We start from the raw sequence: 13,417 nt of genomic DNA on the forward strand, positions 1-13,417 counted from the left end.
CGGATATGAGTTTTAGTAGGTTTGCCTACCATTGCCCTTATCTACAAAGAAAACGAAATGACTCCACTGGATGAACGTACTGCAAAGGCTATCAATGAAATTGCGAGAGAGAAAAAACCCCACAAAAAATATAGAATGGTTTTACATCTCCTGTCTGTCTATCTGTCTGTCTAGAACAGCATATTGCAAGTCATAAATACTGTCCCACAGACATTATAAATAATGTAGGTATAGCGTAAGTAATTGGAAGTGCTTACATTCTGCCTTTAGACATTTCATGCTCGCAAGTTAAAATTGGTTGTCAAGTGTGAACTCAAAGGACTGTGCAAGGTGCCCTACTCTGTCATGTGGTACATATTTAATGCTTGAAAGAACAAGGAAGGGACACGTGCAATAGAGAGAGATAGTAGGACCAACACAGTTCTGGCAATAGCTTTAGTAAAAAGCTGGGTTGGGGCTTAGAATAGTATTGCATATCTAATACTTTCAGAGGGGGGAGATGAGAGTGGGGAATACATAATCTTATCCTAGCCAAGTCAGCCTTGAAAGCTCTGGTTTTGCTTCACATCAGTAGCCCTTTTGTATCCTTTCTTTGTAAGCTTTTTTTATGTTGTTCTTTCCTGGGGCTGTGAGCTATAGGTGCATCTAGCACCTGATACAAGCATTGTGAGGCAGGCAGAAAAGCAGAACGGAGCAAACGCACAGCAAGCACGACAGATGTCTGTAGTCATTTATATTGCCAGCACGTGGGTGCCGTTTGCTGTTTTCCCTTACTTCTCTTGTGTTCTCCTGGTGAGGAAACAGGAGGCACTTTGCAGCCGACAATGAAATCTTGGCAGCTAATTGCAGTCGTGGGAGATGCCCTTCAGGTAAGGCAGAAGAAGGTTTTAAACCATTTAAGGGAGAGAGAGGAAAGCGGGTAAAGACAGCCTTTGCCAATGATGCAGAGCATAGGCATTAAACCCACTGAAAGAGATGCAAGGGGGTGGGGAGGAGGTGTAGGGGGGGAGGGCAAATTGACATGTTTGGCTGCTGTTATTGTGTAGCTGCCTTCAGTGGCTTCTCAACATTAATGCGGAGAGGTTAGTGTTTGCATGTGGCTTCTGTCTATGTGATTAGAATAGGGATCTGAGCAATTGATGGAATAAAAACCAAGAGCAGTATTAAAAGCATGCTGATGGGTTTTTCTCGTATAAAAGGTATATGGTATGTAAACTTAAAGGGATAACTCTCCAAAGGATGGTGCTTATGTTTATCTATGCACATATTTGCGTGTCTGTATCTACAGATACATGAACGTAGGCAATAATTATACAAAGTAAAAAGTGGTGGGATTAATTGTCCTTCTTTTGTGCCTGACTGAAGTTTGTGTGAACTTCATCTTCAAAGAGCTCTTTAACTTTCTTTTGATGGGATATATATTAGCATTTATATGAAAAATTTCAGAAATCTCATTAGGAATGGTTTTCTAAGGTGTAAGACTGCCTTTTTAATAGATGCTTAGCAGCATCCCTGGTCAGATTGGTTACATATTTAAGTAGTTTAATACTTCTTGTTGGTAATGCAGTGTCATGTTAGAACAGGCGCAGTTATTTACCTGATAATTTTAAAGTTGTTCCCATGTAATTGTATACATGCCAGGGCACCGGGGGTTTGAATGTCACAATATTTTTTGAGAAAAATTCACTTTTATCTTTACTTACAAATAAACTTTATTTAAGATGTCCTGTAGATAAATATTTTCAAAAATTAAATGTGTCATAAAAGCCTGGATTGAAAAAAATGCTTTATAGGTTAACCCCTTATCCAGTTAAAGAATAATTTGAATACTCTGAACTTTCTTTTTTAACAAATGATGTTGATGTGTGAAACTATTCAGGAGAAAAAGATGTAAAAGAAATCCCTTCCAGAGTCCAATACCAGCTGTATCATGTATGTTATCAGACTTAGTATCACTATGGTACAGCAAATCATGGCACAGTTTTGTTGTGGAACATTGAGTATTGAATGTTCATGCAGTTAAGGGTTGGTAGCAAGTTTCTCTGTTTAGATACCATAAAGTCATATTGTTTGCCATCGTTTTAAAAGTCTTCTCAAGTATTTTATTAATTTTAATGTTCATATAGATAAAATGATATACTGCAACCATATGAATAGTCAGCAATATTCTTCCTATAGAAGTAATTAAAACGTACCCAATATTAAGGAGAAAGTTACTAATTTATTTTTTACCTATATTAAATACTGGTATAGTTTTAATGTTTCTCAAAATATTGGGTTCCAACCTATTCCAGAACTGAAATGATACTATTCTATAAAGTTTGGCTGCCTTGGTATTTTGTTAAAAACATGTTATTTAATTACTGTAATGTGTATTACTATTCGTACACTATTATTTGAACAATATTTTGATGTACACTTGAAAGGATTGACTTCAGAAAAGATATGTAAACCTATCTACAGCTATAGAACAATCTATAACTTGATCATCAATACAATTTCTACTATGAATTTTCATGGCTTTCATTTAGGAATCATTTAAAAGAATCTATAACGGACTTCTTTGTTTGATAATCTGTAGGTGCCTCTGTGTACTGTATAATGTGTACACCTGTGGTCAGTCTAAACATCACACATAATTTTATCAATTGAAAGGTTAAAATGAAAGGATTAACATCTTCTTTTGTTAAAAACAGCACCAGACTGCTTGCTTTTGAAATGTGATAGGCTCATTGTAACTTCTGTTTCTGCTTCATTTCCTTTACAGTATGCACAAGCATGTATATGTTGTCATTACCTTCTTGACAACTAATATGTTGATATCTGCAAGCATTTAATTAGATTAAATATCATGCCTAGGTTTGGAAAAAGTAAGGTTAAAACTTTCTCTCCTGTTCTAATTTGCCTGAATAAATTTCTGCAATTGGTCAAATTGTTGAAAGGATTGAAATGACTTAATTAATTCTTTTGAGCATTTGGATTACTATTTTCAGAGAGGAGTTCTTTTCTGCCTTTTTAACTTTAAATGGGTCAAAATATTATTGTAGTTCTCTTATGGCAGGAGTATTTAACATTTTTCTACATAATTCTTATCAGTTTAACTTCATCTATAAAAATGCCTTTTTATCACAAAGTAAGTAGATATTAATGCATTCAATTTAAAACCTTTTTTGATTTTACTAATACAAAATTAAAAAAGAATGGAAGTCTACACTCTGATTTTTGTCATCTTAAAATGAATACAGGTAAATATTTTAGTGAGATTAATAATTTCCAAAAACAGTTTGTAAACCATACAGGTGGTCAGAAATGGGAAGAAAAAATAAATATCGTCAAGTCTTACTTCTAAATGATTGCTAGCAAAGATATAGGAAAAGAATGTGATTCTAATATAATTCATATATAATCTTTCACAAGTAAGAACTACTTCTCCAAAGTTATCATTCTATTTCTTTTTAATATCTAAGATGTTAAGCTTGAATTCTTTTTAAGCAAACTCAAAACTGCCAAAGAATAAGTAGGTTTTCAGCCTTCTGTATTAAGATAGATATTAGGGTTTCATGTACATTTCTAAAAATGGTCCCATCATAAAGCAATGTACTGAGGCTTAAAAATACCCACAGAAACAAAATCAACAAAAACAGATTTTAACGTGACTATTATTCACTAGTATTTAGAGATCACAAGTGCAGCTTAGAGCCTGAGTGAAAAAAATGATGACTTTTACAGTATACTAACTTGAGAAGAATGAATTATTCTTACATTAAAAAAAAAGTATTGTGGCATTTTTTCTCATTGTTATGCATTGAATGGACTTACTCTGCACTTAATCTAGAAATCAGTGTAGGCAAGTTGTTTGCTTTTTGTCTGATTTTGAATTACACATTACAGATCAAGGTTTCTTGTCAGGAGTATTTACAAAGGCCAACTTTAAAGATAGTTCAGTAATCAAGCCAAAAATATAGGTAATTGATGATCAAAAGGGGGGTTTTTTTGGAAATAAGATTAATGCCATGCCTACTCAGTTAGTATAGGGTGAGAAGTTTAGCGTTTCTAAAATTAAAAAAAAAGAAAGCTTCATAATTAACTTGCCTCCCCCAAACTCTGTATTCCTTGCATTGCTTTTGGATGAAAGAGAAGGCTTATATTTTGCAGAAATTAGATATTTGAAATGGCATGTATTTAGTTAGCAAAATGCATGCATTATTAATGACATTATTTTTTTCAGGGGAGTTTTCAGCATTTATTTCCAAAATACCTGCGTGTTAAGTTAAATTTTGTAACCAGGAATATTTGCTCAACTGTGGTGTACTGTGCTTAGAAAGCTCTGATCCGAACCTCCACCTCTTCTTTTTTGGGGGCTTTTTAAAGAGTCCAATGGTGAAAATAAAAAAGATAGTGAGGCTTCTGTTTTCTAAGGCATTTTGCATTCTGTACTTTTATTTGACTTGAACTTCAATTTCAACAGTGTGAGATTGTGTTTGCTTCAGGGGATTGGTATAGAGTGTAAGTATTTCTTTTCCTTGCATTTATCTTCATAATGCCTTTTCGGCATTTGATTTCAGTTAACCATGTTAAATTATATAGGCTGTGATTTACTATTTAGTTTCATCAAATAAAACATGATATGGTTTCTTCCACTAAGTTGAGGAAAAATAGGAGACTAGTTTTGTTCCACAGTTAACAATACATTTCATGCATAGAAACTTAATTTTTGAGGAAGGACTGTTTTCCAATGGTTAAAAGTATGAAAAATTAATTTCTTGCTTCAAGAAGACTTACTAAGCGCCTTTCCCTCCCCTTCCAACTTAGGTTCCCAATAACATGAAAAACTTACTTTTTTTTAAAGTACTAAAAATGTGGAAATTGCTTGAGTCAGCGGTAACATCCCGTTTTTATTCAGCAAAACTAGGTTATGAATTCAAGCAATTAAAAATGACAAAAAGCCCAATTTTACTGCTTCAACTTAATATGCTTCCAATTTTTTTCAGCTCCATAAAAATTTCAAAGTGTTCTTTCTTGTCAGGTGCTTGCAAAAAAAAAAAAAAAAAAAACTATTGAAAAACCCCTTACTCTGCATTTGCCTATGCAATTTTTATTGGAGTATTTTAGTAGGGACAGATGCAAACATTGGTAATCTAAAGCACTTAATATTGTTTTGTCATGGCAGCTTCTCATTTAGTTACTTAGCTTTTGACTCAGTTAAGTTATAAAGAGAATATTTGATTGTCTTTATGAATACTTTCTAAGAGCGTTTAGCAACCTGATGGAGGTTCTACATCTACATAACCACATGATCTATTTTTCTAATATTACTCTTACACGTATTTGCTTTAACATAAGTACACAAGTTGCATATTCATCCGTACCTTCTCTCAAATGTTTACTGGGAAGCTAACTGGAAGAAAACAAGCGAACTGATTTTGGATATAGGTCTTGGTCACTTGCAATAGGCATATAGTCTTCGTTCAAAATAGAGGTTTTACAGAAACTATCAACTCATTATGGTGGAGTGTGACATTTTAAATATTTTCTGTTTGGGGACTAACCTGTTATGCTTTTAAATTAAATACAACTTTTTTCACTATAATACAATTAAAATTGAGAATCTGTATTAATTGATTTATAAAAAGTATGTTTTTTTCTGAACTTAGGTGTATAATTTTTTTTTTTTCTTGGGGGGGAAAAAAAAATCCTTTTCCACTTGCACAACAGGAGATAAATGGGGCTTGGTCCTGTTTTAGGTAAGGAAGAGTACAATGCAGACTTATAACAGATACAGAGCATTTTTCCAGCTCATAGTTCAAACTTGCTTGTTTTCTAGACAAAAACATTCTAAGTATGAAAATATATACTGCTATCAATTAAAAAGTAGTTTTGGAATGTCATTATTGCTTATTTAAAGAGATGTACTTATCTGTGTTATTCTGAAGGTAGGCAGAATGGCACCTTAGAGACTAACTTGCTCAGAAATCCATACACCTCTATTAAAGTAGGATGTTGTATACAAAAGCTTATGCATTTCTGAAGGAGTCTCAAAGGTGCCACCATGCCCAGTTTTCTACTTATTTAAAGTATTGTCCTATAACTTGGAATTAGCACACTCACGTGAGACTGCAACAAGAAAAGCCTCATCCCAGTGATTAGTCAGATTTACAGTGATGCAACAGTATCTTTGAAGAATCACTGCCACATACAGGCAGGCTTTTAAAAACATAATGCATAAACTAAGCCTCATTAGGACTTGTGTGTTTTTTGTTTTTTTTTTTTCTGTTGATTACCCAGATGTTTGTGTATAAGCATTAGGTGTGTTGATTGCCCAGATGTGTGTGTGTGTGTGTGTGTGTGTGTGTGTGTAAGCATTAATCATCTTGCTGTTCTGGCCCGATTCATTCTGTGCTGCCATAATCCTGCTGATTGCAACTCTGTTATGGCTTTTGATTTGTGTTTTTGTGACCTCATGGAATAGAATATTAATGAACAGCGTGGACAAAACGAACAGGCTGGTTTAAACAGCTGTACCTGCTGTGTACTCAGGAAAAGTTTAATAATTGGCCGTAATACGAAAAGACAAAAAAACTTCACATATTCTATTAGACTACGTTGCAATACTAGATTGATCTTGAAAGATCATTTAACATTTTCCTTTTGAGACTTAACTTTTGAGAAAGTTTGATCATTTGGAAAGCTCCGTACAATGAATGGGGGCAGGTTTGCTCTTCCTCCCTCCTTGCCAAACTAATTAATCCATGTCAGGCAAGGCCACAGCTTTATTTACATATCAGAGGCATGTTAAAATGAAACAATATTAATCTTGACAGTTAACAGAATGTATTGTTTCTGACTTTGTCAAGAAGCAAAACTGTCTAACCAAGAATAAGATTTCATTTCAAACCGCATTTAATTCCAGCTGAGACACTTGACCAGGGGCTGTAATACTTCGAATCCAAGTCCAACTAGCTGAGTATACATTTTGTTAATACATCACTTCCTAAATTAGCTTTGTTCTTTATAAGTCTTTCTTCATCTGAGGAGGTAATGATTTTTGCCAATCACTATAATCCATTCTTCCTTGGAAAGTGCCGTTCTTGAAATACCCAAGGAAAAAACAACAACTCTTTCCCAAGTTCATGACTTCCAACTGTATTATTCACCAAAAGCAAACATAGTAAGCACACCATGAGAGATCTTCTATGCACCTTTCAAATGTATTCATATTTTTAAAGAAAAGATGCTTTTTTTTTTTTTTTTTTTTTTCAACAAATAGCTATAAATTATGAGAATATGATAAGCCAAGTTCAGGATATGTATTTAACACTGACAGTGTTTTAATGTCTGTTTGTGGAAGGGTGACTTACTAATGGAAACTCTTCATTCAGTGGAGGTGAGATTAGGACTTCAAGAGAGCTAACTAGGAAGCTGGGGCCAAAAAGGCAGTACTTGAGCAACTTCACGACAGTATCTTGAAATGAGGTGCTGTATTCCTGTATATGGATTTTCAGTAAAGCTAGATTTTTATGAAGATTATAGCTGTGGGCATAGTGGCGAAGTAGAGATATTCAAAAAACTCATGGTGAAAGTGCTCTATTGTGCTTTACTTAAAGCACTATAAATTAGAGTGCGAGAGAACTGAACAAATGTTCACTGTTCAGTGTGGGGGGCTCGAAGCCTGCCCATGCTGGCTGCTGGGGGCACTCGTGCATGCCTCCCAAAAGTATGCCAGAGTGGCCTCTATCCTCAGCTCCACTCCCCCACACCAGCTGGCAGCTATCAGTAGTGGCTGAGAGGGGAGAGACACTGGACCCCTTACCCTGTCCCTATAGTTGAAGGATTCATAACATACAAAGAGAGTATATAAAGGCATGGCTCTGCCTCCTGCCATTATGACAGAAGAGGGCAGGAATGGCAAACAGACATACTGACCTCCTTAAAGAAATACAGAAGGTTATGTGGTAATTATTAGAGCTTGGCAAAAGTGCTCAGACAAGTAACTATTTGGTATGAAAAATTCAACTTGGAGTTGTCTAAAACTGTTCATGAATGTTGTTGAACTAGTGTCAAATTTGGTGAATAATTTCAGCCAAAATGTAAAATGGGGGGAAATGTTTAAATCAAAATATAATAATTACATTTTAAAATAAAATTAAATTATAATTTTGGAATTGCTTTAAATTTATTTTTAAAATGTAAAACGGAACACCAAAACAACAACAATGACAAAATCAGCACTATTTCACTGTATTGAATGAAACATTTTGGTCAATCCAAAAGTAATATATTTCAGGTTTACAAGGACTGTAGACTTAATTTGCTTTTGAAAAGGAGAAAGAACAAGATGATCTCCCAGGACCAGGTCATTAATGGTTTTGTTGCTTGTACTGTATTTGACTGTGTGTTTGAAATATTTTAGATTTCTAACAAAACCATATTCTTTAAGAGAAATGAAGACGTACATTAATTACCTTTAAAAACAAAAAAAGCCTCCCATCTCTACCAGGTACTCTTTGTGTGTGTGTGTAATGTCATGATTCAGAAATTATAAAACTAGCTTAACATTCAATGGCCTAACATTCAATGGTGACTACCTGATTCTAGATTTAGTAGGAAAATTAACTAGCTGGTAGTTGTGGCCCAGAAAATCCCAAGTTCTAACCGTAAAATATTGTCTAGTTTGGTGAAAATTGTGCCCCATGCTGTCTAGTTTGGTAAAAGTTCCATGATTCTATATAAACATTTCCTTCAGCAAGATAATGTCTAATTTGTATAAATCTGAACATGGTGTCTTTTACAGTGTCCTAAGTAAAATCTGATTTTTATCCTTCTAGCTGAATTTTCTTCTAAGGTACTATTAAGGGCATACTACATTTTTTCCATTTCCCCGTAAAATGTTTCATCTTGTAAGAATTTATGCCATTTGCTTTATTATGAAAAGTATACCCTATACCAAATTTCCTGCTGTGAAAAACATTTACTAAATATTTATGGAAACACTGCATTAAATGTTAGTACAGATAACAATATCCTTAGGGAGTTAATATTAGTAACATATTTCTGTGCTTTAATTAAGGAGTTTGCATTAACTCCTAAGTTTTGTCTGTTCATATTAAAAAAAAAAACCCCCATCAACAAAGCACTATCAAGACAAATGGGATTTACCTGAATATGTTCTACTTCTGCATTATGAAAATTGCATATATGAAACTTATCTCTCAACCCTGGTCTTATTGCAGTAACTTGTACGGATTATGAATAAAATTAAGTTATAGAAAACATTTGAAAAAACCATAGAGGCTTATTATTTAGCACTAATAATGGCTTGTAAAGGCTAACTGGTTAAGGGCAAATTGTGTTAGGGGCTGTACAATTATAGTAAATTATAGTTCTTATCTTAAAGAAACTACAGCAAGGAAACAAGTTAACAAAAATAACAGAATGTATTCAGGTCACAGGAACATCTTCCTATCCTGTTTAAATCAAGGAATTCCTTCCCTACAAATCTTTAAAGAAGTATGTCTCAAGGAGGTAAGGTCATAGCTATAATATACTGGCAAGCTCTAGGAGGCTGAAGCTGAAGAAAGATCATACTACATTTTTTTTTTTTTCTGAAAGCTAGATTAAGGGCTGGTAGTGAGTTTATTTCTACCATGCTTCAAGCTCCCAAGTGCCATGAAAGCAGCTCCTGTCTTATCCATCCATAATGCCAATCCTTTCCAATCAATCAGGCTCCAATACCCAGTAAAATAAGCTATTCCAGTACTAACCACATCAATTTAATATAGTAATAACTGTAGTTTTAGAAAACACTATAGCTAATAGAAAAATGAGATGGCAGCACTAAATAATATTCTGCATATCTGTATTAAAAAGTAGTTGTCAAGGGTGTGTCTATAACATTAATATTAATGCTCCGTAATTACGGTGCATTACATTTAGCACCTATTATTATACTGCTTCATTAGTGCAGATGAGCACTTTTTGTGTGATGTTTAATGCCCGTTGGACTAACTACTGAGCATTAGCATGGTTTTGCCAGCCACGCTAATGCGCAGGAGAATTAGTTGAACAGGCCAAATGCATCTCTTGTAGATATGCTCAAGATGTTCATTACTCATAGACATTTCAAACTTTGTTGCATTCATAAAGTATTTAATATTTTCATATGCTTTGGTGTAAAGCCATCTGTCACAGTGACAGAACAAAGTGTTGAGAACAAGAACAAACGTATGTTTATGGAAGTACTCCATTAAATGTTAAGAAGGAAGACATGAGATACACAGCAGTGTCTTGTAGCAAATAGGCAAGGGAATTGAAAAACAGGGCAATCTTCTTTATTTACAGTTGTGAATTATGTTCTAATTTATCTTTGTTTATAAGTATAAAAAAATAAAAGTCTGTCAGTACAGATGGTGTGGACAGTAGGAATATTGAGTAAAACAGTATTTATATTTACTTCTTGTAATTTTTCCATATTTCTGCTCTCTTATTTCAACTCTTAAATATTTTTGGCTTCCATAAATGTGACAAAATATGGTCTGTTCATTATTTTAGTTATTTATAAATCATTTGAGCATCTTATATGTAAACCAAACCCAAACATGTCATGTCAAGCACTGCTCAAGACTTCATTAGCATTTTGGGTGTTCATCTCTGATATTTCATTTTATTGTACTAAGTCATCTTATTTCTTGAAGTTAAAATGTATGAATATATCATATCTCATGAATGACCCAGTTAAAACATGGGACACAGTGTGGGATACACTGTCACAGAACCCCGAAAGAGAAGATAAAATATTTGAGGAAGATTACTCTTTAATCTGGTGGTCTCACTGGGTGTTGCAACACAAAATCTACTTGTAAAGAGTGTGTACTGTTTGGCATTCAGTGATAAGGTTAAAAGAAGGCCTTTTTGCAACAGTTCTGTTTTCTTCTGGTGTCTAATCTTTCTCCTGGTCTATGTGACTAGAAGGCAGAATTAAGGTACCATCAAGAAGGCGTTCTGACATATTGTGTGATATCTCTGCAGAGGGCTTTCTATTTACAATGATAGATTTGCACCCCATGTATGCAATCAAATGTCCAGTACCATATTTTCTCACATACCAGGCCCCCCCTGCCTAGTAAGATGCATGCCATTTGTTCAGGAAGGTAGAATGAAGAAAAATATATTTTTCCAGAATTATGGCCATATAGAGCAGGGACAGAGTATAATCTTCAAATCATTCACTCTTTCCTGTTCATGCTAAAGCTACAGTGTTAAGTGCTGAATTTAACAGCATGACTGCTCATTTGAAAGCTAAAACTGCAGTTCCTGCTGAAGACAATTCCATGGGCAAACGTAGGATTTTGAAAGAGTTAAAAACGGTTGGTGGAGCTGTGAAATAGGAGAAGGGAGACCCAGAATAGGTAACAGGTAGCAAAATTGCAGAAGAATAGCTTAATTAATGTAATATCAAGACTATTAAAAAGGAAAAAAGGGTCATAAACATCTATGGAAAGAAAAGCAATCGGCAGATATCCAGTAGATTATAATGAGCCATGAAGTCGGTCATCTTGATTATTGCCTCCTGAATAGAAATGCCAGTGCTGCTGCCAGACAGTTGCTTTTAAGCTTTGAGTAGAGCAGGAATCAAAGTGGGGTACAATGGAACCACTGCACCCCCATTGTTGGATCGAGCACTGTTGGACTCCACCCCACCCTCCATGCAGTTTCTGGAAGAAAGAGAAGAAAAAGAAGTAACAACCATCTTACAGCATCTTCACAGTTCTCTTCTGGACAGAAAAATCAGATTTTCCACTTAAAACATGCTCAGCAATTTTAGAGGACTTATTTTTAGGAAAAAGCTAAGAGTGGTATGAGGGTAAATATAGGTAAACTACAAACCGAATGGATCACTAATCTGATTTCAACATAGGAATTGTGGAAATCAGAAAAGTGAAAAGCAATAATATGAAAAAGGGGGAAGAATAAAATGAATGAATTATTTCAGACTATACTGAATAAATCACTGACTCCGGTAAAAAAACAAAAATTTGATTACTAAAAGTATCATCATCTTCCTACATTTCCTGTTTCTTTTCAGTGTCACATGTAGCCTTTTTGTCATTAATCAAATACATTAATGTAGAAAATGGTGCATGTGTTTTATACTGCATCTTTTAGATGTTTTACATTGCATTGCTAATGTTCTTGCAATAATAAGAAATAAAGTGTGTAAAACAACAATTTCTGAACTTTATTTAAAAGTTCAGATAAATATATTCTTTGTTGATTTTGTGTAGGACAATAGTGACATCTTGTGGCTAATTACAATATCCCATTCTCATGAATATTGTCATGCAAATTACCATTGCAAGAACATAATCCCCCCCCCCACCCCAACTGAATATCTATTGTGTTAATTACGCACTTTGAAAAGGTCTCTGAGATTACCATCCTAAATGCTCAGTACATTCTTTAATATAAGAACATCATAATTACCATATTGGATCAGACCTGACGTCCACTAACAGATATATTGTTTCTGAAAAAATATTATTTACTTCTTAATACTGCCTTGAATTTCTCAGGCTAAAACACCTTGTGGTAGTAAGTGGGATTATGCATTATGTAAAAAACAAACAAAAACAAACTAACTTCAATCCGTTTTTATCATGTGCTGCTCTTTAGTTTCATTGCATGTCCCTTGTTCTTGTTTTATGAAAGAGGGAGAATAAAGGATCATGTCACCTCTATGCTGTCCCTTATTTAGTAGTCAGTTATTATGCCTTATCTTATTCCTCTCCTTCAGTATGCTTAATATTATCATTGTCTGTCTTATTCCTTTCATCATCATTAACCTCCTCTGAACCCTCTACATTATATTTTTTCAGATAGGGTGACTAGTACTGCACACAATATTCCAGATGAGCATACACTAATTTACATAATACCATTATATTTTTCCTATTTTTCCATGTCTTACTCCTCATGTAATTGTCTTTGCAAATGCATAGATTCTTTTCCTGAGTTCACACTTTTAAAAGAACCCTCAAGGGTATATGAGTAATCCATATTTTACACACCAGTATGCCTTGCTTTGCATCTATCAACAATGATTTTCACCTGTTTTTAAATTACCCATTCACCTAGAGTTAAAGTTCTTCTGGAGCTTCTCACATTCTTCTCTGTACTTGACTAACTTAAATAATTCTGTATCATCTGGGGACATTTGCTATCTTGCTTCTCATTCATTTTTTCCATCTCATTAAGTATATTAGGCAGCCCTTGTCCTAGTATAGAATTTTAAGGTAACCCCTTATTATAGACTGTTTTCTCTTATTCTATACTTACATGTTCAAAATATGATAATAGATAACTGAAGCATGTTTTTCCTTTGTAAAAGAAGATTAACATTAAAAAAATTAAGCTATATGTT

At 34.2% G+C, this 13,417-nt stretch overlaps 1 protein-coding gene across 16 annotated transcripts in view; it reads left to right on the forward strand.

Moving 5' to 3' along the window:
* RBFOX1 (RNA binding fox-1 homolog 1) overlaps nt 1–13,417 on the forward strand; it is a 1,765,957-nt gene that overhangs the window by 497,318 nt on the left and 1,255,222 nt on the right. The window contains exon 1 of one of the 16 annotated variants that reach the window (XM_059716738.1): nt 735–869. The exons of the other annotated variants lie outside the window; for them this stretch is intronic. Coding sequence (XP_059572721.1) covers nt 825–869 — 45 coding nt within the window. The 5' untranslated portion in view covers nt 735–824. Of the gene's footprint in view, nt 1–734; nt 870–13,417 lie in introns of those variants that run through there. 16 annotated transcript variants of the gene reach the window in all.

This window comes from Alligator mississippiensis, chromosome 13, assembly GCF_030867095.1.
Source record: "Alligator mississippiensis isolate rAllMis1 chromosome 13, rAllMis1, whole genome shotgun sequence".
NCBI classification, from domain to species: Eukaryota; Metazoa; Chordata; order Crocodylia; family Alligatoridae; genus Alligator; species Alligator mississippiensis.